Source organism: Rhea pennata, chromosome 2 (genome assembly GCF_028389875.1).
Source record: "Rhea pennata isolate bPtePen1 chromosome 2, bPtePen1.pri, whole genome shotgun sequence".
Lineage (NCBI taxonomy): Eukaryota > Metazoa > Chordata > Aves > Rheiformes > Rheidae > Rhea > Rhea pennata.
The window spans coordinates 140858023-140881484 of record NC_084664.1 but is presented as its reverse complement, the minus strand read 5'-3'; the positions used below and the strand labels follow the sequence as shown (position 1 = coordinate 140881484).

The 23462-nt window shown below is 36.6% G+C and overlaps 1 protein-coding gene across 2 annotated transcripts in view; it reads left to right on the top strand.

Annotated features, from left to right (window-relative positions):
- Positions 1–21169, top strand: part of PTDSS1 (phosphatidylserine synthase 1) — a 31114-nt gene extending 9945 nt beyond the window's left edge. Inside the window, exons 5-13 of one of the 2 annotated variants that reach the window (XM_062568336.1) lie at positions 2073–2231; positions 5674–5825; positions 7799–7940; positions 8787–8899; positions 10458–10523; positions 15548–15647; positions 16835–16903; positions 17442–17511; positions 18872–21169. In XM_062568336.1, coding sequence (XP_062424320.1) covers positions 2073–2231; positions 5674–5825; positions 7799–7940; positions 8787–8899; positions 10458–10523; positions 15548–15647; positions 16835–16903; positions 17442–17511; positions 18872–18981 — 981 coding nt within the window. In that variant the 3' untranslated portion in view covers positions 18982–21169. Of the gene's footprint in view, positions 1–2072; positions 2232–5673; positions 5826–7798; positions 7941–8786; positions 8900–10457; positions 10524–15547; positions 15648–16834; positions 16904–17441; positions 17512–18868 lie in introns of both variants that reach the window. The other variant, XM_062568335.1, reaches the window with a different exon arrangement.
- Positions 21170–23462: the final 2293 nt, after the last annotated feature.

Here is a 23462-nt window from a genome sequence, read left to right as displayed (position 1 = left end):
CCCATTGCTAGGGGTAGAGTAATGGGAAAACACTGGAAAGATGAGGCAGTTCTGTTTCTTGTCAAATTTATAGAAGGAATTTGAGCATGGGGGTTTGTGACGTGGCTGAGCAACAACAGGAGCTGGCATGAGGAGGAATTTGAATTTGTAAGTTAGTCTCGCCTGGTTCTCCTGACATTTAAGTTATCAATAAATAGATTGAAGTCAGGCGGGACTAGCATTACTGCTGGCACAGAAAGGCACTGTAGCATTCAGCAGAAACTTGCTCTGTACTTCTTCACAGTCCTGATAATACTGTTATTTAAGGTTGGAGTAAATTTTGTGTGGGAAAAGGCGCACAACAATGAAGGCTACACCTTACCATCTTGCATGGGGCTAGCAAAGTTGCTTGAGTATTAAAGGAAGTTAAACATGTTTCTATGTGTGTATGACTGGCAGAACTACAGTTGGAAAGAAGAGTTATGGGGGGAAAGCCATGGTAAAAATAATAAAAGCAAAAAGGCAAGAGCCCCACAAAAGAAACTTTAGTTTTAGAGCAACTTTGTGTCCACTCTATATAGGAAGAATCTCAGATACCATGCTACTGCTAGGAGCCGGCACCTTCCATTGTACATTCAGTGCTTCTCATCTGTTTCTTCAGCAAATGAAACACAGTGACTGTAAGACTGTGCATATAGATCATGGTGCCTAAATGAGTCCTACACAAAGCTTCCTGTGGTTTGAACCTGAATCTCTTTCTGCATATACGTATGAAACAAATGAAGCAGAAATGTGGAAGACAGCTCTAGTGTATGTGGATTTGTCCTCTACTCTGTGAAAGTGTACCTCATTCCAGAGCTCTGTGGGGAATAAAGTGAGTAAGTTTGGCAGTTTCAGACCTCTGGATACAGGCAGTAAAGCTGCAGTTTCGACATCCTTAAGATAAGTGATACATTTGTCTGTGAATGATCATCAGCACTGGCATGTACAAGCAGCAGCACCATACTTTTACTTCAGAGAGCACCAACAGCAAGGGGTACTTCCAGTTTCATAGTGGGACTGACCTGCCTTAATAGGGAGTTTGGGAGATAGGAGAATTATTTGGGTGACGTTCTCCCTTCCTGCCATCCCTTTCTCAGCTTGATCATGGTTCATTTGTGCAGGATTAGCAATAGTTTTGGCCTGAAAGAATCCTTTCAGCACTAAGCAGTGCTGTGTTGTCACCTGCAGGTGGCAATGTATATTTTAGGAGGGTGATGAGCAGAGCTTTTTAGACTCAATTTACATTTGGGAATAATCTTGTTTAATCTGGGCCCAGTGACAATACAAAACTGCACTGATGCAACCTTCAGATGGAATACAGATTTTTTTTTTAATTGGGCAGTACTTTCTAGCACTTGCTGTATAATGTGATGAGAGAGTACATTTTTTGATATTAATGACTAGAATACTAATTAATATTCTTAAGGAATCTGCCACTCGTCTGTAATAGAACAGTTGCAGATTCATTTTGATTTTTACTTCAGCCATGTGAGCAAACCTTCGGATTACGATTGTGGTCTGTGAAGTTGCTTTGTTGAAAAAAAATAAGACAAAAAGGATATTCAGATGTACATTGATATGAATAACATATATGGCTTTGTCTCAGACAGACTGATGAGGATTTGCCACTGATGAGTACATCTGACCACCAGACAGCATAAAAATGAGTAAAGGTAGCTATTTCAAGTCACAACCATGCGCACACACACAAGACAAAACTATTTTCTAGAGTATTATTGTTTGCTGTTTTTTTAAAAAAATTATTTGTTTTAGTGCTCCTCCTATTCTTTGGCCACATAAATTATATGTGCTCCTCCAGGTTCCAAGATCTGTGCTACCTCCTCTCATGTTAGAGCTGTATTATAATGACACTTGATACTGTTGGTTTCCTTGGTCAGAAGGAAAAGGAAGGGCAGTAATACATATCTTATTATCTTTTATAATTTCAGGTTTGTTGCACTAGATAGAAGTTTCACTGTTCTAGTGTTTCTGAAGTTACTGGTTCATTGAGGCTTTTTGTCTTTTTTACGTGTTTTTTTTATCATTAACAGGAGTATGCTGTGAACTGCCATGTTATCACCTGGGAGAGAATCCTCAGCCACTTTGATATATTTGCTTTTGGGCATTTCTGGGGCTGGGCCATGAAGGCTTTGCTGATCCGCAGCTATGGGTTATGTTGGACTATTAGCATCACCTGGGAGCTCACTGAGGTAGGCCACCCACTTTTCTCCAGTATATGAAAATGTATGAGACTTGACTTGTTCTGCAAGGAAGTGTGAAAATTACTAGAAGGATGACTTGATAGTTCTCAGTACAGATTTATGTTTTAAGCCTATAAACCAGATGGGGAGTAATTGGTGCAGTTGCATTAGTGAAGAGCAGCCACCCAGGATTTGGAGGAGTTGTGCAGGTGATGACTTACTAATACTTGAAGTAGGAGGGAAATCTAATTTGGTCCATTGGTGCCATCTATACTTTATTTTTCTGTTGTTATGGGGCTCAGTACTCGTGTTTCAGATTTACTGGTATCCTCTGGTTAGTGAAATCTTTTCCCTTTATTGCCTTGCAATACCTGTGATCTACTACCTGCCCTCAATACAACAGCATTTAAATATTTTGTAGAGTGGTAATCATGCATGTACTATACCACAAAATGGGATGGGGGAAGGGAGGTGGGATCCTTGAGGAAAACATGAGGACCCATGAGGAGAAGACTATATGAAATGACAAGACATCATGCAGTATGTTGTTTTGGGTCTTGAGGCCAAGTGCATAGCCATGTTCTCTTGTTAAATCATGCACAACAAGCCCAGTTGACACAAAAATGGGGTTTTACTAGACCCAGATCTGAGCTAGTTCACACGCAGTGCAGACTGATCCCCAGCACCATGGTTTGGAGGACCACTACCTTATTTTTAGTAGGAGTTCTCCCAAGCACATGCTTAAGTCAGTTGACTATTGGCACTTTAAAATCCTCTTTCAGCTAAATAACTACTGATATTTATTTTAGTTTAGCTAATTGACTTTGCTCAGACTGCAGATCTGTATTGCTAGATCTGTTGTTCATGCTATTCTACAGTTACACAGTTTAGACCAGAAAAAAAAGTCAAATTTTATCAGTTTTTGGGACAGCATATTCTAAAATGTCAGTCTTCGATTACTAAGTATAGATGTAATCACCTGAATTATATCGTTAAAATCTCAGTTTTCTATGAAGTTCTCTATCTTGAGGATGCTTGGCCCATCTGTCAAGGAATTTATAATTCAAAAAACATAAATAAAGATCTAATTGTCTAAAATTAAACTGCTGGGTTTGAAAATATTGGTGCCACTAGCTCATTTTCAAAGTATGTTTTTATTCTGTGACATTCAAGGATGATCTCTTTTTTCTAGGCCTTTCTGAACTTGTTCAGTTAAAAATTGGTATTCCACAAATAGCTATCCATAAAGTACAAGAACTTTGCTAGCTATTGTACTCATTTTTCCCTCAAGAAAACATGTTTAAATTTGAATATATTTCACACGCACCCTTATCATTCAGTAGATCATTGCATGACCATTGTCTTCTATTTGACGCCACGTGGGTTGTCTAGTATTCTCTGTTGAAAGACAGATTACCAGAATACACAATGTGTTGGGTAAGGTTCAACATATAGAAGGCTTATCACTGCTCAGATGTATTTTTTTTTAAATGAATTAGTTGATTCAGGAGAGTCATTAGAAACCTAGAGAAGTTACCAGGGCAATTACACAGGGATTTAGCCCTGCGTCTCCTATTAACGTTAATGGGTTTCAGCTGGCTCCTCATTCTGAAATGAGACACTTGACTCCATTCCATACTATCAGATTAAAGTTGGGATGCAGGAAGACCTTGCTCTCTTGTTTTGAGAACAGTGAACACCTTAGAGATGGTCTGGTTAACACTTGTGCTCTGTTTTTTTTGCTGCTTTATTAGTGGTAACTTGTGATGTCTATGGTTGGACTATTGTAGATTGAGGTTCATAGCCTAATGTCCCTTTCACATTAGATCTACCCTGTGATGGAAACCATTTGTAGCAGGATAAAGTATATAGCATGGATCCTGAAAAGAAATTAAAATTTTCCTTTCTACAGGTTGAAATTTGCATAGCCTTGATCAAGAAAAACAAGCTGTTTTGATATGCTTCTGCTTTTGCAAGGGTTTTCAAGGGAAATGTCATTGCCAGTATCAGTCACTGTAGTTTATTGTAAATCGACTATGATTTACTCTTGCTTTATACCAAAACATTCTTCCTTTTCCTTTCCCTGCATTTGAATTTTTGGGATATTATATTCATACATTTGTCAACAAAAAGATACTGTTATAAAACCCTGCTAGTAATCTTTCACAGATGCAAATCTGTTTTTATTTGTAAACACACATGTGCACGTGTATGCACAAATATATCACATGACAAAATTGGAAATGTGTTTTGGGGAGGTAAAAATTTTATCTAGTATGTGGTGTGTTTTGTTAAACAGCCCCTTGAGGGCTGCTTAACATACAGCCCTCTTGGTTTCCAGTACACAGCTAACTTTTTAATCTCTGGTTTGGGAATTGATATGTTATGTTCCACCCCCCCCACCTTCTTCTTATGGAATAGAGAAGACAAATATTTTATTTTAAAGGAGGATGAAAGGAGCTGAATCTATTTCTGGAATTTTAACTCTGGCCATCTGGGCAGTCATCCTCCTCACTCTATCAAAAACATAAGCTCACCACTTTGTAAATACCTTTAATTGATTTACTGATTCCTCAACTAAGGTGATGATTAAGTTCAGAAAGGAACAGATTGCTTCAAAAATAAATTTGTATACTTTCCAGAAGAAATCTTTAAGGGGCTGAATATGTGAAGGTAGATCCAAATGGTGGAAACTCTTCAATATGTTGTTGGTTTGCTTCTGGCCTGTTTTTCAGCATCTTCATCTTAAAAGCATCTTCACAGTTAGTGCTTATGAGGGACATTTGGTAAGGAAAGGAGAGTGGCATGTCCTCTTTTTAAGCCACTCTGGATCATAGATAGCAGGAAAGCAAAGCTTGTGTTGTCTGAAATGCTGATGACTTCTTAGTCTTTTTAGATTTAGATTAGTCTTTTAAAATTCCCTTAAAATGGTGAATGAAAAAGAGTTTTGAAATGTACATTAAATTAGAACAATTCTTAAGTCTTGAATTCCAATGTGTTTTAGTATTGACTGTTGTTAAATGTGAATACATTCCACTTACCTCATCTTGTTGCTGGTTTAGAAAACAAACTTCAGACTAATTTGCAATAAATAAATAAATAAATAAAATAAAATGAAAAGCACCAAACGTTGTCATTCCTCCAAAAACTGCAGCTATTTTGGTCCTCTTAGATGCTAAAAGCTGCACTAAATCCTTATATGCCACATAGTGGCAGTAGGGAACAGTGAGGAGGATACTTCTCAAGTCCTGCATGGTCCTAACCGAAGCATTGTGAAGTCAGTGGAAGGAGTCCTGTCACATTTCAGTGGTTGTTGTTCATGTCCACAAAGTGTGAAATTTACTAAAAAAAAAAACGTAATTTTTAAATGTGTTCTTAAAAAGTAACTTTATATGAATTCTGTATATATTGTGCTGATCCTCACCCAGAATCTTTTTGCTGTTTTTTGTAGCTCTTCTTCATGCATCTTTTGCCTAATTTTGCTGAATGCTGGTGGGATCAAGTCATTTTGGACATCCTGCTTTGTAATGGAGGTGGCATCTGGTTGGGCATGGTAGTTTGTCGTTTCTTGGAGATGAGGACCTATCACTGGGCAAGCTTCAAGTAGGTCTGAATTAAAGCTTGATAAGCATAATGTTTAATGTTATAATATTAAATTCAGTTTCTTGGGAAATAGACCGTTTTTTGCCTATGTAAAATGTATGTGTGGTAGAAATAGTGGGAAATCTGTATGTGCTAATGGTGTTGTATGTTTACTTTAAATCTTAAAATCACATCTCATCGTGATGCTACTGGATAGCACATATTCCTAAATATGATTATGTATATATAATTTTTCTTTGTGATCTAAGTTACAAGCATTGATGCCAAATGAAAGTACAAAGTAGTAAAGCTATTTGCATTTTCAGTGAATTATTTTATACAAGTGAAACTTTCAAGTAGGCAGTGAACCAACCTAATTTAATTGTTGTCTCATTATACAGCATTTTAAACTCTTGGCTTGGGTTCAGCTTGATGAGACATTAGTGTGGCAATCTGTCATTGCAAAAGAGGAATCAGACTGATTGTACCTGTGTTGTAAAGTACCTTATTCCGTTGCCAGCTCTCTAAAATAAACGGAGCAATTGCAAAATAAAGTACCATTTGCTGTTGTAAAGGGCAACAGATTGTGGCCTAGAACATTTTCATTCTTAGCTCTTCCGGTTATGGCTACTTCTGTCATTTTTTGCACCTCTCCTCCCCCCCCCACTAGATGGTTAGCATTTTATCTGCGCATTACCAGTGGCAAAGGTGAAACAGGATCAAGGGCAAGGAGTTGCCAAAGTATATTGCCTTAAGTTAATACCAGAGATGAAAAAGGAGCTTAAACCTTGACTTCCAAGTCTGCACCTTGTATGAGCTTCTGTGCTGCTTCCTTCCTTTACTGACAAGTTTACTTATTGCTCCGAGCCATCCAGCCTTTAGTCTCAATTCAGTTTTCCCATATCTCAATTCAAGAGGAGTGATGAGCACTAAAGAGTTGATGCTCCTTCTGTTTTTAGAGTTCACTGAAAATTGAGAGAGATACTGTAATATCTGTGGCAGTATTAGTCTTTGCTATCTCTATGGAAGTTTTTTTCCTTATGTTGTCTTTTAAATGCATATGTAAACTCTTTGGCCCTTTTATATAAAGAGTATCTGCACAGAATGGAAAGCTTTTGTCTGTGCCTTTTCCTTGCCTTTTTTTTTCCCTGTTGAATGAATATGGTTCTTAAAGATTAGAAGATAGATGGGAGGCATCCCGCTAACCTTCCACTACTAAAATAAAACAAAAGACAAATATTAGAAGTACGAAATCTGAATCTGCCCCCCTGCTTTTTTTTCCCCCCAGAATGGCCAATGAAATAGCAGGCTGAAAATTGATTTTTATCCCTGCTATGCCTCCTTTGGAGGAGAAAACTCTGAATTTTCCTTAAAATTCCCTGTCCTTTGGCTGCTGTCACTCATCTCAGTTAATGTTATCTAAAGCAAGCATTGTAACATACTCTGTCAGATGCAAAGCCATTCATATTCCCTTTCCAAGGGGAATTTAAACAGTGGGGAATTAACAGTGCTATCACATCTAGGCAAAAGATTCAGATGAATCCAATATCAGAATAGCAAAGATTGGGAATGCTGTAAATACTGCATGTTCAAGCCTGAGTAGGCAACCTGGTACACACTTGATGAATAACAAATCTGACAGATCCATAGAGGATTAGTGTCAGTGAGCTCTGAAATGAGGAATTCTTTAGATAAGAGCAATGGCAGCATCGACTAGGGAGTAAAAATATCCTTCAGATTCTCCAAGAGATTTGAAGAATTGCAGTCCTTACTACTACTTCTTTCATGAAAAGAACAGTAGATATGTTTTGTTTTTAGTTACTGACTCAAGATATGCGGAATGCATCTTGAAATGCCTAGTAGATTATGCTTCTGGATCTGTCAAGATTTTTTACTGCACAGGGAAAAACTGTTCTAAAACCTTGGTAACACAGGTATAGCCTTTTTTCCCTTGCATCTTCCTTGTTTTCACCCCAGGCATTCTCTTTTTCTAGGGACATTCACACAACCACAGGGAAAATCAAAAGAGCTGTATTACAGTTCACCCCAGCCAGCTGGACCTATGTTCGCTGGTTTGACCCGAAGTCTTCATTTCAAAGAGTGGCTGGAGTCTACCTTTTCATGATCATCTGGCAGGTAGGAAATAAGTTCTGTGAAATCAAAGCTGCCATCAGCTCAGTTACTTACTGGCGGTGTTTGGCTAGAAGATACTCTAATGCAATGTATGTCTGTCATTGAAATGCACAATTAAATGAATTGATAATACAAAACTAGTCAGGGCATTGTTCACATGAGTTACATGATAGTTCAGGAGTGTAATTACAGAATCTCTGGAAAAAACAAATGTTGCAGATTGCTATACTGGCCATGAGATTATTCTTTGCAACTGATACAGTTTTTGAAACTGCCAGACAGGTTTTTCTTCCATTGACTATTGGATGGATCACTGATACTGAGATTTCTGACCTTGGTCCAGTGAGACTCCAGTAATACATCCCAACTGCTTATGTCCTTAGTCATGCAAATGCTGAAAGACTTCTCTAAAAACATTTTTTTTCAATTTACTGAGTTTAGTTTTTAAAAGGAGAAACAGAAGGGTTTGAATTTTATGGATATAATCTCTTCTGCTCCTTATCAAATTTGCCTTAGTTATTCACATCTGATTTAGGATGTAAAAGTTTTGAATTAGTATCTTGCCTCTTAATAAGCTTCTGGAAATAGACCAAATACTTTGTAGAGGTGCATAGGGGAGATAAAACAAACAATTTTGTTTTATCAGTATATTCCTAGAGTAGGAATTTTAGGCTCTTGAAAAGCTCAGCCCAACCAGCAGTGCTGCAGTAGAGCATACATTGTTGTTGTTAGGTAGATACTATATTAACTTAACATGTTTTCTATAGTAATTCTGTAAGAATCATATCAGTGGAGCACAAATGTCCACAGCACAAAATATAACCTTATTACCTGATGTTTTCTTTTTAGCTGACTGAGTTGAATACGTTCTTTTTGAAACACATCTTTGTGTTCCAAGCAAGCCACCCTTTAAGCTGGGGGAGAATTCTCTTCATAGGAATTATCACAGCACCCACTGTAAGGTAATTTTGTTTCCATGGTGTTCTTTCTTACATTTGGAGTACTTTGACTTTTAGGCACCCAAGAACTTCATATAGTTTGTAAATAAGTATATTTCAAGAAATTTATGCTTTTGTTGCCATACCCATAGTGAAACAACCATGACTTTTCAATAAAGCTTTTTTTCCTGCCCAGTATATTAATAAGGTAAAATTTGTATAAAATTCTGTTTTTATAGGTATATAGAACCTGTCTGTTCGTCATCTGTTTGTATAGCATCTGCCCGTATTTTGAATTAGCTGAATATATCATCCGTGAGGATTGTTTGCAAAAATACATGTTTACGATTGAATGCTTGCAAAAGTCCAGATGAGGGAAAGTAGAGTTGGTTTTTTTTTTTTTTTTTTTTACTTGAGATCATTACTTCTGCTTGTCTGTAAGAAATACTAGGGTGTTATAAGAAAAGGTAGAACATTACTTTATATGCTTTTCTGCTACTCAGAATAATGTGTGATGAAGACAGAAGGACCAGATGGACTGCTTAAGACTGCAAGCTTGTTAGCATTTATTAAAACAGCCAGTTGTCTTGTTCTTCCTTTCTCTTACGGTTGACTAAAGTTAAATTGTACTAAAGCTTATGTTATATTTTTACCAGCAAAGTTCAGTATACAGTAATGGAAACATTAATGTGCTGTTAGTTATGCATTGGTAGAGTCCTCTTAAATTTCTTTTCTGTGTTGTGGCTGAAGGTAGACAGAATGAATGCAATTCTGAAGTTAAAGAGCCAAGGAAGCTCCTATTCAAGAGTAAAGTGACCTTACTTTGGACAACGAAACAGCAGTCTTGTGTTGCTTTATTCTAAAATTCAGCATCTTTTATAGCTGTTTGGTTTCTTGAGTTATGGGCAGTGATATCACATTGTTAGCTGAATCACCTTAAACATCCTGAAAGCTTCTGTATAGAAGAGCTTTTAAGCATTGTTGTGGTACTTCACAACCTGTGGAAATCTCTGTCCTTAAACCAGCATTGTTTTGTTGGATTAGTAACACTTGCCTTCCCCATATATCAGTTGAAATCGGAGAGACAGAGGCTGAAAAGGAACTTCTGTTTCTCATCCATGGGATTCCTCTCACTAGACTCAAAACATTTTGGAGTGTAAAGAACACCAGAATGGTATCCAGACAAATTCCAAAATAAGGCATGTATTCTGCTCTGGTCTTGAGAGGATAAAGTGTCAGTGATTAGAGCACTTGCCCAGGATGTGGGAAACCCAGATTCAGTTTCTTTTAAGATTCAAACTCACATATCAAGAAAATGCAGTTACTGGATTAAAAGACAAACTGCAGAAGAAGCGAGGAATTTTCTAAATCTTTTGAAGCTGTTGTACTTTCTCTAAAAGAGATGATAATCTGTCCTACTAGAACTAAAGTTATCCGGTAGACCTTCAGCATGTTTGTATGTGATTTCAACTGTCAGCATTTTATTTTCAGTATAGATCCATTTGCAACATAAGTATTCTAAATGTAATATTTTGGGAACTTAAAACTTCATTAAAGAATTTTCTTGTGTTTTCCTTTGCAGGCAGTACTATGCCTACCTCACAGATACGCAGTGCAAGAGGGTAGGAACTCAGTGCTGGGTGTTTGGGTAAGTGTTCTTGTGTACAAACCTGAAGCTCTTCTGCAAATATTGTGTCGCGTGCACGGACAGGATTTGCATGAAGCCAGTTCCTGTATGTGGTTGCTTTTAATATAAAGAATGGTATGGACAGATTTTTCTGCAAATTCAGAGGAAAGGAAAATCCTAAATTTGGAGGTAGAACATGAGAAGTGATGGTAGGAGTAAGGAGAAGAAAAGAAGGAAAAACTAGAAACTGCTGGATAAAGCTAGACTTCTTCAGAGAAGCATTGGCCTTGCTACCCATATTCTCAAGTCATCTGAGAAGGGAAAAGCTTTTGCAACTACCCCTTACCTGCTGTTAGGTTATTGCTTACCTGGCTATCAGGGTAGGCACTGCTATTAGAGGACTCACAACAAAAGACGCTGAAACTAACCACAGATACAAACTATTCCTGTTCTATTCTCAAAGAGAGAAGCAGTATGAATAGTGGTTACTTTGCAGTCTCTTTCAACAGGGCTCTCAGAGGAGAGGTTTAAATGAAGAGACTGCAAGATTTTATCTGGTAACGACTTCCTTGACTAAAATATGCTGTTCTCAAAACCAGAAGCATATGCTGTTGTCGTATGTTAAAAGCTTCTTGTAAATGAGCAATATAGCAGAGTCCATTTTGATTTATGGCTGGAAAGCTTACAGTGGGCAAACGTAGATGATGTTAAATCTTAATAAACTCTGTGTGTGTGTGTGTTTGTGTATAAATATTCTATTTAAGAAGCTTATTTCTGATAGGCATGATTTTGTGTTTACAGAGCTGTTTTAATTTGATTTTCAAGTTCAGTGTATTTCTCATCTCCAGAATGGCTTGAACTATTTTCACGTTTAACAGAAGAAGCTATTACTGTCTTAAATTAGAATAGCACTTCAGTGAGCCATAAAATGCTCAAATCTAATTTAAAGATAGTGCTTTAAAGATAGTGCAAACTGTCTTTCATCTTTACTGTTAGTCTCAGGGATGTTGCCATGTTTTAGGAACAGCGCTGAACAGGAAGGCTTATTTCCAGGTGCACCACACTACCTTAAACAGCACCCCTTTCTCAACAGTTAATAGAGATGAGAGCAGTGTGTCCTGCAATGTAATTCAAGGGATTTCTAACTTGTTTTAAATGTACTCCGGAGAACATGGCACATGTCTCCTTGGGTTTGGCTGGACTTAAATATTCACCTCTTTCACTGACATATCACCTTCTGGGATGGATCTATTACTGTCTTCATGTTGTGATCGTAACATCTAATGAACATACAAAAGGTAGTAACTCTTTGTTCTTATTTAGTTTTGCTGGTGTTTGGTAGGAGTTAAGAATATTTTCTGTAAGCCTAAACCTCCTTACTTAGGGAGGAACCTTCCCTCCCTAACCTTGTCCCCGAAGAGTCAAAAGAGTGCATTATGATTCCTAAAGAGAGACTCTATCATGCATAATCCTTAAAGACACACTGGCCATTTTTATGATCATTGCAGAGTAACCTATCTTTAAGGATTTTAGCACAGAAGATGGCTAATTAGTCACAAAGTTTATATGACAACTTAAAGTACAATTAGACCCAAATAACCTTATTCTGTGCATAAATTACAGATCAATTACATTAGTATTTTAGAGAAGTGCACTTAAATGCAAATATTTCACTGAAGTTTGTTTTCAAATGATTAAGGGATTAAGATATTCATATGAAAAAGGAACATTTCCTCAACTATAGATGATAATTTTAGAGTCTTATAAAAGATACCTTTTAAGTAATTTCATAATTTTGGAGTGAGAGTTTAAGTTCTGCACTATCAAGAAAGATAAACTTTTTTTGTTCCATCTCAGAGAAAGAATGTAGAACTATTCTTTTGCAAAATGAGGGGAAATATGATTCCGAGCGTTTACCATCTGGCTATGGAAAATTGTTATGGGTTACAGCAACCATCATCATTGATACAAAGCTCTCACTGAACACATTAGTGTATTATATGTCAGTTAATAGATACTCAAATATCTTTTTATGATTGTATAACAACAACTGCAATAGAATATTGATCTACAGTATGATCTGATGGTGGGAAGTGAGCATGGAGTAATTTCCTTGATACTGCTTGTTTCTGTAATCTGCTAGGAAAAAACAAAGGTAAGCTAGGAGTTTTAGCTGATCATGGGAAAATAGCACTCTTCCAGTAATTTAATTACCCTGAATAGTTAATTTATGAAGCCGTTAAAAGCAAGCGTATATAATATTATTTCCCCAAACACCACTGATACGGAAACTTATTCAAATCATGAAACACTTAAAGGCACACATTGCATTTGAAACAACCTAATCATGGGAATAATTAAAATCAAAGCTTTTCATTAATATTAAACTGTATACTCTGCAGCTTCCATATATACACTATAATATAGCTCTCAACAGATAGACAATAAATGACTTAAGGCCTGAATATAACCACTGCAGCAGTTCTGCTGGAAACTGCAGTATTTTCATTAAGACAAAGCCTTTCAGAGGGGTTGCCTGCAAGGATTTTGAAAGACCTGTTCTGCTGAATAAAAACTTTGTGTATTTAGTTCTCTGGCATAGGAATCTAAAGCAATGTGGAGATTCCTGTCAACCTTCAGTAGAACACTAATACCTTTCACTGTTGGCATTCTTCTGTCTTGCGATTTACTGTTTCTTTAATTGTATATACCTCTCCTTTTGAACAGTGAGAAGCCCAAGTGTTCTTGACAAAAATAGAAGGAAGATTGTATAAATGCATAAATACAAACAGATGTATAATTTTTTGAGCCACTCTGTTGAAGCAATAAACAAAACAATAGGCTATTTCCAAGTGTATCATATCCATGTATGTTTGTTTCCTGGTAGTGGTCTTTTTGTTCCTGTTACTGTACTTTAGTTTAACTGTTTGTTTTCCTCATCAGCTAGATCAGTAAAAATAATATAAAACCAAGAAAGGAAAATAACTGGTGACCCTACAGAGTACTGCAGCTGTCAAGTCTTTATTAATATACAACTCAGTAATTTGAAGTATTGGTCAATTAGGTATTACTTTCACAATTTTAAAGTGTTTTTCTGTAGTCCCCTCTGGATCTATTTGCACTGCTCTATTTTTGATTTGTAGTATGAAAGGGTTTTCATGAGGGAAAAGTTGGGCAAGAAGCACTTGAAAGAATAATTTAAAATGTCTTATGAAAAGCTTTACAACACAGAAAGGTGGTTCTAACTTTCAGCCTTGGTAACTTCAAGCTCTAACAAATATTAGACGGTAGAAGTCAGCATTTCACACGTATAAATTTCTTTAAAATTTCCGGGTAGTCCTAACCTTTTTAATAAGAGGCTTTAAAATTATTCTTCTGAATTCTCATTTGCAAGGAAATAAGATGGTAAAACAAGTAGAACTTAATAATTCCATTCTTCTTCAATAATCCGCTTTTAAGGAGGATTATGCTATTATAAATTTGTAACCCTGGAGGTCTGTGTGGTCTGTGCTGATTTATCTATTTTAATTTAAAATATGCCCCATAGCTTTTATCCTAGATAAACACACAGGAAACTGAGATTCAGAAGTTGTCTTTCATTGCATATTGGGCCATCAGTCTTGTACTTCAGAGCCATTAAAAGAGCAGACTACCAGGGCAGCTGTGTTGAGTAATTCCAGTTCTCTGCTCAGTGAGGACAAAGTTTGCGTACCAGATTGGAAGCTGGCATTTTTGAGAGTTCACTGGTCCTCCCTGAGGCCCCACTGAGCATGCTGCAATTTGTATTAAATAGCACAAAAATAGCTGCAGTGTATTACTTGCTTCGGGACTATCTATACCATACTAGTAGTTGTCACATGTACTTTTTTTTATACCTCTTCCACCAAGAGAGAGCTGAGGCTTGTCTGCTAAGCAGTAGAGCTACTTTAGGCAGTTCCCTGGTTGTGGAGAGTGCTGGTAGGGAATGTGTCCTCCAGTGTCTAGCTGGGGAGACCCGGAAACTTGCACTGGTGGCAAGTGCACAGATTTGCAGGGGAGTGTACATGTGTGTGTTACGTACAACTTTGAAGTCAATTAAGTTCAAGTTAAGTAGTTTTCTTTATAATTTGCTTCAGCTTGAGAGGAGTCAGTGTTCTACACTTCTGCTGCACCAGTAAGTAACATTGTACTAGAGTTTATGTTAAATCCAGGACCTATACAGACCTATACAGACTGAATATATCCATGGCAGGAGATGGAAGCTTTGGATTTGTAACTTTCCATTCCACTTGAAGATGTGGACATGTTTGTCCATATCTTTGAGCCTGCAAAGATGCAAGTATTTGGTGGTATCAGAGAGATGCCACTGATATCAACAGATATATTTATCTGGTGATATCAAAGGGCTGGAGATACTTGTTTTGATTCTTATAATGCCAGATAAGAAAGTAAGTACTGCAATTTTCCTTTCAAATTTCAAAAATCCTCTGTTCTTGTAGGGCCAGCCTGGGTTTTACAAGTAAACCAGATCACATGTGTGGGATCTCAGAGATCTGGGATGCCATTTCACATTAATTTTCTTTCTTAATTCTATCTAATGTGACCAGAGTAGCTACCATCAAAAGGCCTATGTAGTAAATATGTAAATATATGTAGTAAAAAAAGTTGGTTATATCTGACTGAAAATTTTCAAATCAGTTTTTTAGTTGACCCAACAGGGAGTCGATTGGTTGCTCAGCATGGAAATGAGATTTAAACCTCATGAGGGCTGAAGCATAGTAGTAGGTGAAAACAGAAACCTTTTGCTGTTGCACATGCACTCCTGCTTCTTCCCTGGACAAGTAGAGGCTCGTAGAGTTATGGACTGCCAGTTGATTGCTTTTTGTATGCAGTTTATGCTGAAGTGTAAAAAGAAAAATAAATTTCCCAAGGAATTTCACTTAGTGCTTCATTAGAGAGTAGTGCTTGTTTAGAGCTGACAATCTGGAATTTGACTTGTGCATGTGTGCTTTACATCTGTAGTGTTTGTAACCTTTCTTTTTTTCCTCTCCTTCCTTTACCCACAGGGTTATTGCTTTCCTTGAAGCTATTGTGTGCATAAAATTTGGACAAGATCTTTTTTCCAAAACACAAATACTGTATGTTGTGTTTTGGCTTCTTTGTGTGGTAAGTGAGATTTTTTCATGTGAAACGTAAAGTGCAGCAAAAGAGTTGAAAGGTTCTAAATGACTTGGAACAATGACAGCAGGGGACCGTTGTGGGGGAATGCTGGTAAAGATGCACGCCCTAGAAAAAGCAAATGTGAGATCATTTAAAACAGCTTTGAAGTAACTAGAATAACTTTATTTTCTCCTCTCTTTACATAGCTGAATATACCGGTGCTTTGGAAGGTAGCAATGAAACAAATGCTGCTTACAGAGCTTTTATCTTTATGAAAGAAAATACCAGTTCAATTGAGGATAACTTTGGAGATGCTTCCAGTAACTCTGGTTTCTTTCCAGTTGGTGCTAATGAGTAGCACTAATAAGTAATGTATGTTGTTTCATACTGACGTCTTAAAATTGCATAAACAACCTTGTTTTATCAGGCAAATTATTCTTGCTCAGCCTGCAGCTTTCTGTACTTCAGTGTGATTACTGCAAATGTAGCATGAAATGCCCATTTCGTAATAGTAAATGTATGTTTGTTTTGCCAGACATGTAACTGATACCAAACACATTTTTAATGGTCAGTGAAAAATAAGGCATTTACAGTGGGTTGACAAATAAGTATTTCTCTCTTCTAGCTAGGTAGACAGTTTGAACAGGGAGTTGGAATTTATTGTTCCATGATTTAGCATTGTGATTTTATTCCTAAAACTTCAGAGAAGAAAAAATATTGAATTGCTTCTCAGATCAGAGCCCCACAAAACTAAATATGTACTCTAGCGTGACGCATGGGGCAGGGGGAAGGAGATTTTTTTTTTTTTCTTCCTTACAGCCTGGTGTTCCTGATAACCTGGTTACCAAGTGCTTTTATAGGTGACTAGTGTACACTGGGGTAGGGGTGGGGGGAAAGGGAGGGCAAAAAAACATACAGGATCCACTGTCAGTATGATGTGAGTGGTTTGTATGAATTCTCACACTCCTGATGAGATCTGGTCTGCATGCCCCAAGGTGGCACTGTGTATACGTACCCTGAACCTGGAGCACAGGTCTGTCTCATCCTGATAAAGGTGCAGACAGAAACAAGACAGAAACAAAGCACGAAAGTCCCCGAATGCTGAATCTTCAGAGACTCAAATGACCTTGAATGAGCAAAGAATTTGTAAAATGTTTTACAGACTTTTTTTATTTTCCTTCTCCCTTGTTTAGGCCTTTACAACTTTCCTGTGTTTATATGGTATGGTTTGGTATGCGGAATACTACGGCCACCGAGAAAAGGTACTTTATTAGGAAGCCTGTTTTTGTTTTATGTAGGAGATTAACTACAAAGCTTCTACGTGTTTAAATTCTTTACCAAAGCTGGTGTACACGGGGAGAGGGGGATGGTCCAGAGTCCAGTTGAATTCAGTGGAAAGAACTCTGAATTCAGCAGGCATTGGACAGATCCCAAATTACACTGTGGCTTCTAAAGAATGCTGTCTTCTTAGTTACTCAAAATGGGGCTGTAATTTTAGCAAAGCATTCAGAGATGAATAGTTAGCTAATGTCCCCATTGTATAGGTGGAACACTAGAAGAATATTAAAAACACTTGGTTACACAACAGATCACATGGCAAATTATGTGTTCTTGTTGTGTCATTGATGTTGTAGCTCTTAACCAGGAAGGAAAGAGACTTAAGTATTGGCTGAGTGTTTCATTAGGACTTCTGCCATAGTTTAAATTTCCAAGTCTAATAACAAACTTTATCTGGGCAGGAGAAGCGTTGATCACAAGAACCAGCATCTTAATGATGTGTGTCCCTCTTGGTTTTTGCAGACCTTGTCAGAAAGTGAAGACAGCCCTTACAGTCCAGATGCTTCCTGGCTTCATTCTAAATTCAGCAGAGGTATTGGCACCTTTACATGTACATTCTCAAAGTGGTAGTATTGGAATTAAGGATCAGCACTAAGAAATGAGGCTTGAGAAACTTACTGTGGAGACACCTTGTTTTACTTAAAAATCCCTGGAGCAGCTGCAGAGATAAACAATCTATAAAGCTATCTGTTTTTACTGCATTTTTTTCTCCTGACTCTTCAAAATGTATTTATTTTTTTAAGGAAGGAACTTCATTTTCTGCTGCTATTCCAGACCATTCTTGCAGAGTGAAGGGATTGCGTATGGCATAACAGTTCTCAACAGATTTTCTCCCTGAATATTGTGTGCTTGATTTTTAAGTAAACATTTGAATGTGAAGTATGCTTTTGTTCCTGCCTGTTAAGGAACAGTCAACAATGTGCCCTGCAACTTACATTCTTACTGACACTTACCCAGCAGCACAGTGCTGATGATCGTAAACAGCTTCCTCTGCCCTAAGCAACGGCAGCCCGCTTTTCTGACTTCTGCTCCTTACGCTGGAGGTCGTTTAAGTTGTTTGCCTCCTCCTTTTACCTCCTCAGTGTGGACTTGCCTATTGGAAGAAAACAAGAAACTACCTCTGTCAGAGCTTATGCTCCAGATGTATTTGTATCGTTTAAAAGTATTTCCAATTTATTATATGCTTGAAAAGCACCTACACGGCAGAGTTCTTTGTATTTCATATGTTAATTTTTCCTAGATGCTGCTGTTGATTTATTCTCTGTTTAATAAGATAGTAGATTTTTATATTTTGGAGAAAATAAGCTTTCATTCAAAGTATTTTTTTTTCCAGATTTGATAGGTCAGGCAAATCTACCCAAGGAAATTTTTGTTCTCTGATTTTTATCTGCTGCCTCATTACTTGCAAGCTTCAGTTTCTTTCGTGTTTTACTCTTGAACGCTTGTTTCATCCCCCATTTTCTCTCTTTGCTTTCTCAAAATTAAATGTGGGGTACGATATGAAAAATTGAAAGCAAGAAATGTACTCATATAAGAAACTCCAGCATCTGTGACCGCACTTTCACAGTTCTTAATTTCCAATGGTAGTGCCTGTCAGTAATAAGTTTGGAGATTTACATTATTGATGGCACTTAAAAACAGAGGATGTTTCCCTGTTATATTCTGCTCTGGAAAACTTCTGATATTTTCTGGAAAAAAAGAATTTTACAAAATCTTAAGAATTGCCTTTTTAATTAGACCACTAGATGGAGTACAAGTATCAACCAATTCGTATTAGCCTGAGATAATTCCTACTGTAGAGGTCGTGGCTCAAGAAAACCTTACTGTCTTTAAATCAAGAGCTTGGGAATGTCAAATATATTTATGTCAAAAAACTATTTATTTCTCAGCAGGCGCTGACAATAGTCCACCAAAACATTCAGTCAATAATGAAAGCCATTCATCTAGAAGGAGGAATCGTCACTCCAAATCAAAAGTAACCAATGGGATTGGTAAGAAATAAGAATAGTCTCTGAAGAAGTCCTGCAGCGTGACTAGAGATGGCAGAGGAAATTGGACCTGACTCTGAATTTCCAAGTGGGAGACTGATTTTAAATGTAAAATTTAGAAAAGGAGCTGTTGAAGAAAGCAACCAGCTTTCCATCAGTGAACAGGGCCTCGTGTCTTTCAAGATGGAGCCACCAGTGTATTGCAAATCATTGCCTGCTGTCATGTGCCATTCACTGAATTAAATCTGATTTCTTCAGCGTGTGGCAGCAGAAGCTAATGAAGAGTCAGCTGGAAAGAAAAAGTTTGTTATAGCAGGTACACACTGTTTTATGTTCAGGGGTTTGTAAGAGAGTTTTTAATATCTTAGTTGAGGACATAAACACAAAGGTTAGTAAACTGAAAAGCAGTTGGCATGGTTGGTTGGATTTTTTTTTTAATTTTATTGTGTTTTTGTTTAGTTGTTATATAGAAAAGTATGCGATCTTTTGACTTAAAAACACCTCTGCCCTTCTTTCTCAGCCTGGCAACTAAACTTTTCCATTCAACAGTTAGTAAGTAGGTAAAAATTCCATACTTGCATGCAGCTGCTTACTTTTATTTAAAGGCTCTTTCAATCTGGTGACAGGGTTTTACTAGCTAAGAAGCGGGTCCATGTTTCTCACAAAGGATGCTGATTGATCTTCAAAAACAGTTCTTTTGTTCTGTATTTTCCTTCTGCTTGATTGTTACATATTCTATTTCTTTACTTTCCAACAGGTTTTCATACAGATATATTTTTTAGAGTTTAAAGAGGGCTGTACCTCTTGCCCTCAGGGACAGATGTCCTGTCATTTAGTTGGGTTTTTTTTGTTGTTTTACTGAGGTATGTGTTGCATCTTGAAGTGCGGGTTACCAGCTGTGTCATTCTTTCAGCTGTGTTGCATTTTATGCGAAGTTCCTCTCCACTCTCCTTTGATTTGCCTCTGCATCAGCTGGAATGAAGAAATCCCAATGCCTTTGATTTTTAGAAACTGCTTTGAAGGCTCTGATACCCTACTAAGCCTGATGAGGAGCAGTTTTTCACTGAAATTAAGTTGCTTAAATTCCTAAACTCCTGTAAACAAATCTGTGAAGACTTGTCATGTTCAGTGCTTAAGAGATAGCATATTACTGTGATATACCATGTTGTTTTAGTATTTCCTAACATGCAATCAGGTAGCTGACAATGAAGTGACTTCCTTGTGTAGATTTTTCGGGAAATGTACTAATTCTGACCTCTAGCAAAGTGGATAATTCTCCAGCAGTGAACGTAGTGATTAAGTCAAAGGTAAATATGCAAGAGCAATCAGTTTTTGTATTAGTTATCAAAACACTTTTGTGCCAACTAGATTTTTGGGATTCATGGGGTTCAGAGAGGTAGGTTAAGCACAGATAAATAATATCCATTAGTCACTTGTTTTCATAATAAACTGGGTTTTCCTTTTTCTATTAATAATGTTACTGTGATTTGCCATAGATTATGTGCTAAAAAATAATGCAGCAGAGACTTTATACAAATGTATGACACTGTAAATAGAAAAATGTAGCCCATGTAATCCATAAAATTCATATGTGCCACAGATTATCAACATTTTCAATGCACTTAACTGTGTTGCTACTGAACTCTTCAAAGGCCCTCTGTTTCCCATCCCCCCTTTCAATCAAACACACTGTGTACAACTTCAGAACTAACTTATAGTGGAAGCTGCTATATCATTGTTGCTAAAGTGACATGAAATGTTACATGAGAAAAATGGTAGGAACATTTTCAGACTTTCCTACGAATGTTCTACTTCCATTCATATTAGCAGTTCCTTTGTTTTGTCTTTGTGGTGTTCTATGTATTGATGAATGTATTTGTAGCTTTCTTTGGATATTCAAACTTAATATTTTTTTATTGTCTTGGTTAATTGTAAACTTTCTATTGATTCGATACCAAAGCAAGAGATTGGAAGTTAAAAGGTTTAGATATTTTAAGTATTGTTGTTTTTAAAGGTGAGAGCCTGTTTTGTACTGCAAAGTATATATGCACTGTTTGTGTATACAAAGCTTACCTGTGCAGCAGGTGCTGTCCTTGCCTATGAAAAGTGGGAACAAGCTCACATTTTGTAAATGCAGGACTAGTGCTCGCACTGCTGAATCAAACCCTAAAAATATTAAAAAGGAAAATATGGAAAGGAAAAGTGTCTTGTTGGAAGTTGACTTCTGAATGCTATTACAACAGCACAGACCATGAAGAAATGTTGTTTGACAACACCTTTTAACTATTTCCCATAATAGTCTACTTTTTTTATTTTATTTTTATTTTTTTATTTTTATTTTTTTATTTTTATTTTTTTATTTTTATTTTTTTATTTTTATGTTTTTATTTTTATGTTTTTATTTTTATGTTTTTATTTTTATGTTTTTATTTTTATGTTTTTATTTTTATGTTTTTATTTTTATGTTTTTATTTTTATGTTTTTATTTTTATGTTTTTATTTTTATGTTTTTATTTTTATGTTTTTATTTTTATGTTTTTATTTTTATGTTTTTATTTTTATGTTTTTATTTTTATGTTTTTATTTTTATGTTTTTATTTTTATGTTTTTATTTTTATGTTTTTATTTTTATTTTTTTTTTATTTTTTTTTTATTTTTTTTATTTTTTTTTATTTTTTTTTATTTTTTTTTTTAATTTTTTTTATTTTTTTTTATTTTTTTTATTTTTTTATTTTTTTTTATTTTTTTTTATTTTTATTTTTTTATTTTTATTTTTTTATTTTTATTTTTTTATTTTTATTTTTTTATTTTTATTTTTTTATTTTTTAATTATTCTTTTTTTACTGCTTTTAAAGGAGGGAGGGTTAGAGAGAGGGGAAGCTAAGTAAAATTGTCAGGTGCTTCTTGGAAAATGGCACTTTCTGTCCTCTGTCAGCAGTTCTGGTTGAAATTCACATGTGTTCTCACAAGTCCTCTGCTGACATCTGTATTTTCTGCCCCACCTTCTTTGAAAGTAAACTTTGCACAGGTAGACATGGGAAAGGTGCTCTGATCACTGCTGTAAATCTAAGGTGATCCCAGTTTTATCATTTGCTGCACTGTTGCTGAATTTTGTATGTATGTAACACCTAAAATGACAAATCACTGAGCTCTTTAGTAACTAGCATCCATGTATGAATTCTGCTATTTGAACAATATTTTATAATAGTCACAGAGGCACTGTCCTCTTTTCACCTACGTGTTCTGTTGCATTTTCTTAGCCTTACTTTTCTGCTTCTAATGTTGTTTTCTCTGTCTCTGTCCTCTTGTGATCTCCCCCTCTGCTACCGAGAGATCTGAATTTGCCTTCCAGAGATTGTCCATCAATAATGTCAGTCATTGAAGGGAGGCTAATTCAGGGCAGCATGGCATAAGCAGAGGGTGGTGGCAAGAACTTTAAGTTGTGAATTAAGTAGAAATGGAGAGTTAAGGTGCAGGTATAAAGAGCTAGCCATGAGTACTGGATTCCAGTATTAAAGTTACTGTATAGATCATATACAGTATCTAATCAAATATTTGGAGTGTGATTTCAAATAGTTCTTTGGTTAGTCTTTTGTGAAGATAGTCATTTGATGTTCCAACAGTTAATACCTTGCTTTTTACTGTGTTATCACAAGAGGTCACAGGTGTAACCATGTATTTGATAGTTTTGAATAGAGTTGCTCTGTATTGATTGCAAAGTATTGTGTTTTGCAGTAACTCAGTAAATCAAACCATGTCACACGGTATGTGTGTTTGTCTGTACCTGCAAGGCATAGGAAGTGACTACATGCCACACCTTTAGAAGCTATTACATTTCACTCTTGTCTATTGCTCACTGAGTAGTTCAGCAGTTCTTTACCGATGTACAGTGCAAACTGAGGTTTTGCTGTAATTCTTTTTTTTTTTTTTTTGGAGCAGCAGATCTGAAAATCTGAACAGTAATAATATGCCCTCTGCTTCTTTTTAGGGTTCTATTATACAGAATAATTCTGCCTTAAACTTAGTTATTCTTTATTTTACTGTTGAATGGGAGAATTGAGTTGCAAGATGATCTCATGACAGACTCTCGGAAAGAAATGAGACTTCTTGTAGAACAATAAAACAGATTATTAGCAAGTAAATAACCTTTTTAGATCAGGCTTTATTAGCACCAGTCTTGCCTGCCCCCAGCTCTTTCTGGAGTTACTGAGATGCCTTTCACACTTTTCAGCACACTCAAGTCCAGAAAGACTTATCAGTGAAAGCATGAAGATCATAGAATCAGTAAAGTTGGAAGGGACCTCTGGAGATCATCTAGTCCAGCCTCCCCACTCAGCAGGGTCACCTAGAGCATGTTAGACAGGGTTGCATCCAGGCTGGCCTTGAAGATCTCCAGAGAAGGAGACTCCACAACCTCTCTGGGCAACCTGCTCCAGTGCTCCGTCACTCTCACAGGGAAGAAATTCCCCCTCACGGTCAGGCGGAACTTCCTGTG